The sequence below is a fragment of the Lagopus leucura genome, unplaced genomic scaffold, assembly GCF_019238085.1.
Source record: "Lagopus leucura isolate 7727_CA_CO unplaced genomic scaffold, USGS_WTPT01 35414-0_obj-0_obj, whole genome shotgun sequence".
Taxonomy (NCBI): domain Eukaryota; kingdom Metazoa; phylum Chordata; class Aves; order Galliformes; family Phasianidae; genus Lagopus; species Lagopus leucura.
This window is the reverse complement of record NW_024967343.1, coordinates 1,022-7,054: the sequence shown is the minus strand read 5'-3', so window position 1 is coordinate 7,054 and position 6,033 is coordinate 1,022. Positions and strand designations below refer to the sequence as shown.

At 45.5% G+C, this 6,033-nt stretch overlaps 1 protein-coding gene across 12 annotated transcripts in view; it reads left to right on the top strand.

The window, feature by feature from the left end:
- The first annotated feature begins 52 nt into the window (after positions 1-52).
- Positions 53-6,033, top strand: part of LOC122193079 (ras GTPase-activating-like protein IQGAP2) — a 6,969-nt gene continuing 988 nt past the window's right edge. For 3 of the 12 annotated variants that reach the window (XM_042893790.1, XM_042893792.1, XM_042893789.1), the window contains exons 1-5: positions 53-252; positions 1,184-1,335; positions 1,412-1,510; positions 1,819-1,982; positions 2,819-2,985. In XM_042893790.1, coding sequence (XP_042749724.1) covers positions 136-252; positions 1,184-1,335; positions 1,412-1,510; positions 1,819-1,982; positions 2,819-2,898 — 612 coding nt within the window. In that variant the 5' untranslated portion in view covers positions 53-135 and the 3' untranslated portion in view covers positions 2,899-2,985. The other 9 variants (XM_042893794.1, XM_042893791.1, XM_042893793.1 and 6 more) reach the window with 9 other exon arrangements.

Below are 6,033 nucleotides of genomic sequence, written 5' to 3'. Positions count from 1 at the left end.
GCCTTAATTTGTTTCCTGTCCTCTGATGTTTTGTCACTTGTTTTCAGTTAATGCTGAAAACCCACCTATGGCTGTGGTTGGGAAATTTGTTCACTTGCTCGATCGGACCCAGATTTTCAGGAGGAGCTGGAGCTAATGAAACTGTGTGGGGAAGTTGTGAGCTTGATCCGATCTAATCAACAGCTTGAAAATGACCTCAATCTCATGGACATCAAGATTGGACTGCTAGTGAAGAACAGAATGACACTGCAGGTAGGAAATGCAGTGCTGGGAGACTAGGAGAGTGAATTGAGGCCAATGGTAGTTAGCATGAGGACCTTCTGAGCCTGGATCTCACTTACTCAGATTCAGTGGGAACTATTTCCCCCAGAGTTACAGGTTTTCCTCCCAGTAAGTTCCGAACTGTTCCACTAATTACTATGTATCCCTAGAAAGAGAACTGCAGCAGAAACATCAAGGCTTCAAGTGTTTTAAAAACAAAGCACCAGAAAAGAACCCACTCGGGACCAAGGGAAAGCAATAGATGGTATGCTTGAAGGCTCTGAGAACTGTTTGTCTGTTCACTTGTGGTTACATGAGTCATGGACTTGCACACCTTAATTTCTTCTCACGTTTTGTGTGCTGTATCAGAAGGGGGAGGTGATTTTGGAGCAGGAAATGTACTCGGGCTGCTTGGTGTTGGTTGGCTGATGGAAGCCCCCTCTGTCACTTTGCTGACGATTGATTGCCCACAAGAACAACATTGCTGATACAGCGGTGCCTTTTTTAATTCAAGCGGAAGTTACAGTCACCTTTTCCTTTGGTCCTGAATAGCGTAGTGCTATGCTTGACCTTGTGTAAAATCTGAACCATGGCAGCAGTAAAGTTCAGTTCCAAAGGAGGCTGCAGCTGTTGGGCTGATGCTGGCAGCAAAAAGTATCATCGTTATCAGAGCAGTGGAGGCAGTGAGTCAGCAAAATGGAAACAGTCCCTGCTCAAAGCAATTAGTCCTTGTAGGTTCTCAACAAATTCTGGAATGTGGGGACGAGACAGAAATCGCTGCTATAACAGATAATGTTTCACTTCATGATCTCCTGATGTACCTTGACTGCCTTATCCACACAAAAGGAAGTGCTATCGTGCAGCTTTTTCCCATATTGCGTGTTATTTAAATGTGGAATCTGTCCCTCTGTGTTCTTTGCAGGATGTTGTTTCTCATAGCAAAAATCTTAGCAGGAAGAACAAGGAACAGCTCTGTGACGTGATGACGCTGAACGAGCAAAAGGGGGGTTTGAAAGCTTGGAGCAAAGAGGAGAGGGAAAAGCTGGAAGCCTATCAGCATCTTTTCTACTTGAGGTATGCAGCTTTTCATTCACTGCTCTTGTCATAGATGCTTACGTGTATTGGAACAGTCTGTGCTTCTGCACTGCAGTGTTGAGGCGCTGTCTGTCTTTGTGGTGTTGGCTTTTGTGGACACGTGCTGTATGGGAACTGCGGAGTCGTGGCCTGAACCTCTGATTGATCATCTGAGGTGAGCAGTGAGTCAGGCAGAGGAGCACAGGTGAAGGCAATGCAGCTGTGCTGCTGGAAGGGGTGCAGCCAGGCTACAGCCCTCCTAGACCTGTTTAAGAGCTGGCTACCAGTGGGGAAGGATCTTGTCTGGAGATCTGCTCTGCTGGAGTTTTGTAAGTGAGCCCAGGATAGGGGTAAGCCTTCTATTTATTCTCCTTTTGTTAGCTTAGTCTGCTTTGTCCAACTCTCTTGTTTATTCCATAATGACAACATCTTAATAGTCATTGATTATACACGTGCACTAAGTACTTTTTCTTCTTGTTTTAGACTGCTCCAACATACTTGGCCAAGCTGCTTTTGCAGATGCCTCAAAACAAACCCACAAAGTTCATGGATTCAGCCATCTTCATGCTGCATAACTACGCATCCAGTCAGAGAGAGGAATCTCTGCTGTTGCGGCTGTTGCAAACAGCATTGCAGGAAGAGATCAAGTACGTTGTAGCGTAGGACACAGCCTTGCTGTTGCCTCAGTTTGGGCCGCTGCTAAAATTGAAGCTGTTCTTGTGTGATGTCCTGTGCTCATTTGCTGATAATGCTGAACTGTCCCTGCCTTCTGCTCATGCTGTTTCACGTCAGTCCTTTCTGTAACCTGGAAGGAGGAGGAATTACCTTTGTTCTTTAGGATTAAAGCCATTTTTCTTTAGCCAATGCTTTGTTGCTCAGGGAGGCACTATTTTTGATCTGCAGTGCTTTCCTAAGATTCAGTCCAGTCTAAGTTCTCTGCTGTCTAGTAAGAAGGACTTGGCACAGACTGCGAGCTTGGGCTTTACAGGCCAGAGTGAAGCTGACGCGAAGGTCACTGTTTTCCAGAACTGATGAGGAGGCTGAAAATCAGATGCTGTCTGGTTTGGGTTTTTTACTGGCTGTCAGGCTTAAGGATTCTGGCTGTCTGTCGGCATAATGGAGTTGATTGTCACTTAGGAGTTTGGTGTTTATGACTTGTGGCTGATACGGAGCTTGACAACTTGCTAGGAAGACCAAATACATACAGTGTTGGAGGCAGTCATGCCTTTTTTGATGCTTTTAAGTATGAGGATGGTATGTGCCCTCAAACAGGTAACGTCTAAAAGGTTTGTTTAATTGTTATTATCTTTTCTTGGAGTAGTAGTTCAGGAAAGTGCATGTATGTGCTTTATTCTCTGCTGCTGGATTTCCCATAGCGGCATGCTGTGAATGGCTTTTGTTGCTGATTGCTTACTTGTTGAAATAGTGAAAGAAAATAGTTGTGCCTGTGTAGAACTCCTTTTGTTTCCTCTGTATTTTTGAGATGCGCTCTTTCAACCGTGGTGCCCGTGGTCAGAACGCACTGAGGCAGATCTTGGCCCCCGTTGTGAAGGAAATAATTGAGGACGAATCGCTCAACGTCAGAACGGATCCGGTGGATATTTACAAGTCCTGGGTTAACCAGATGGGATGTCAGAATGGTGAGGCCGGGTATGGAAGCTGTTGCTACTGTTTTTATCTACAAGTTGCTCAGCTGCTTTGCATTGCTCTGTTAATCGTTCCAAACCATCCCTGGATTCATTGCATGCATCTGTCCAATTGCTACCAGCTTTTTTCCATCAGCTCAAGATGGCTTTCTTCTGAAAGGTGTAAAGATCATCCTGTGACAGGGGTGTTGAGACTATTGGAAGTGAATCTCATGAAGAGATAGGCCAAGAAAAGCCCCAAAGCATTTCTTCTGTGTTAACTCATAGATACAGATACCGTAGATCTTACTCTACCAAGCCAATCTCTGCCCACAACTCGGGCAGGCTGCCCAAGGAGGCTGTGGATGCCCCATCCCTGGAGGCATTCAAGGCCTGGCTGGATGTGGCTCTGGGCAGCCTGGGCTGGCGGTTGGTGAACCTGCACGCAGCGGGGGGTTGGAACGAGATGAGCATTGTGGTCCTTGTCAACACAGGCCGTGTTCATAGAATCACAGCATGCAGCTGTTCCTGTCTGCCCATGAGAAGGTTTCATCCACTTGGTGGTCATCCTGGTTGGTTGGCCTGTAGATCCCCCGCTACGTCATCTGTCCCTGTCCTCCCTTCAATCTGTGTCTATAAACTCTTGATTGGCTCCCATCCGTCCCCAGTCAGAGTTCTGTGTTTCTTCCAGTGCTTGATGTTCACCAGATTTTGAGGCTTCTGTTGTTGGTTGTTTTTGTTTTGTTTTGTTTTTAACACACTTCAAGGGAAGTGGTGGAAAAGCAATGCTATGAAGTAAAAGACAAAAAAAGCCTCAGCGTTCATTGCTGCTCACTTAGCTGGGTGAATTGGACTTGTTTTGAAATGTCAAATACCGCTCATCATCGGTGCTTCTGAGTTTCTTACTTCTGGATTAAACGTTTCTGAGTTCCTCTCAGTTGTGTTTAATTGGGGATCACAGAATCACAGAATCACCCGAGTTGGAAGGGACCCCAAGGATCATGTAGTTCCAACCCCCCTGCCTAGCAGGGCCACCAAACATACACACTCAGATCAGGTTGCCCAGGACCCCGTCCAACCTGGCCTTGAACACGTCCAAGGACGGGGCATCCACAACCTCCCTGGGCAGCCCGTTCCAGGGCCCAACCACTCTCCTTGTAAAGAACTTCCCCCTAACATCCAACCTAAATCTTCCCTCCTTCAACTTAAAACATTTCCCCTATTCCTGCTGTTGTCAGCCCTTTTGAAGAGTTTACTCTTCAAAATGTTTCGTCTTCAAAATGGGGATGTGTAGCTAAAAACGTTGCTTGTTAACCAAAGAGGTATTCTGAGAGAGAGAGAAGTGCTCTGGAAAAGGGGCAGAAAGTAGCTGCTGTTTTCTCAGCTCAGCTCCTTGGTTTGCCACGCTTCCCCATTTTTGCTTTGTTGGAGATGGTGGTCAATTCTGCACACCTGTGTTAGGAATTGGCTCCTATCCCTTAGTGAGACTGCAGTACCAGGTTTCTCTGTAGCGTAGTTGTTCTGCCTTCTGTTAGACTAAGCTTGGTTTAATTCTCAGAGTAACTTTTACGCTTGTTTGAGGAATTCTTTGGTAACTTCTAAAAATATATGGACAGGTGGTATTCAAAGTGAAATTTGAAAACCTTTGTGTGTAGGAATATCTGCAGTTGTGTTGTTCTGGAGCTAGTAGTGGTCAGTCTTACCACTTCTGTGTTGAGAGTTGTGCATTTATTTAGTGTATGTATCTATGTTACAGTGTGAAACTAAGATTCTTAGGGACAGCATGTGCTTATTAATGGCAGCGCAGTAGACCCTGCATCTTGAACGGGGCCCACAGCTCACAGGAAAGTAATTGGTCAGAACTCACTCAGAGTAGTGTCAGTAAAACTCAGTGGAGGTCTGTGCCATTGGTTTTGCACGTGTTTTTTTCTCTCCTCAACTTGTCCTAGATTGTTGGCAACTTACTCTATCACCGCTACGTGAATCCGGCCACGGTTGCACCGGATGCATTTGACCTAATGGATCTTTCAGCTGGAGGGCAGCTGACTACAGATGAACGAAGAAACCTTGGTTCTGTTGCAAAGATGCTGCAGCATGCTGCGTCCAGTAAGATGCTCATGGGAGACAGTGCACATCTGAGCATTGTGAAGGAATACTGGTCACAGTCATCCCAGAAATTCAGGTAGAAGACTTCAGCTGATTGTGTTGAGGAGTTTGGCAGAGGACAGTGTTGCAAACAAAGAGGAGTGATGAATTTTAAATGTAATAAATTCCATCTCTGTCCAAAAGGAAGTCTGTTGAAAATGAGAGATTGCCCTTTGGGCTTCCACAATCATGCAGCCTATCAATAGCTGAAGGGAACCTACACCCAGGAGGGGAGTAAACTCTTCAGAAGGGCTGACAATAGCAGGACTAGGGGAAATGGATCCAAGTTGAGGGAGTGAAGATTTAGGTTGGATGTTAGGGGGAAGTTCTTTACAAGGAGAGTGGTTAGGCCCTGGAACGGGCTGCCCAGGGAGGTTGTGGATGCTCCGTCCTTGGACGTGTTCAAGGCCAGGTTGGACGGGGTCCTGGGCAACCTGATATGAATGTATATGTTTGGTGGCCCTGCTAGGCAGGGGTTTGGAACTACATGATCCTTGAGGTCCCTTCCAACCCGGGTGATTCTGTGATTCTGTGAATCATTGATCATAATGACATATAAAATACGTAGCTGGAATTTACAAACTAGATATAGTATATTAATGAGCTGGTCAAAACAATTGGCTTTGCCATACAAGCCTCCAGAGTAAAGGCTGTTTTTCTATGTGTTTATTATGATGTTCTGGCCATTGAAGACTGGAGTGTGCATGCGTTCTTTCCTATATGCACCCTAGTTCTCTGTATGCAAACTAGATGGCACTTGGATTAAACCAGGCTGGAATTTAGTTGTTTGTATAATAAAGTAACTTTTGAATGAAGAGCTTATTTCTATCTTTCATCTTTTGTAAGAAAGAAAACTGGAAATGGCTGGGAGTGAGGATTATTCTTGCAGCTAAGACAGAAGGATGGGTGCACAAGGTCATTCGGTCCA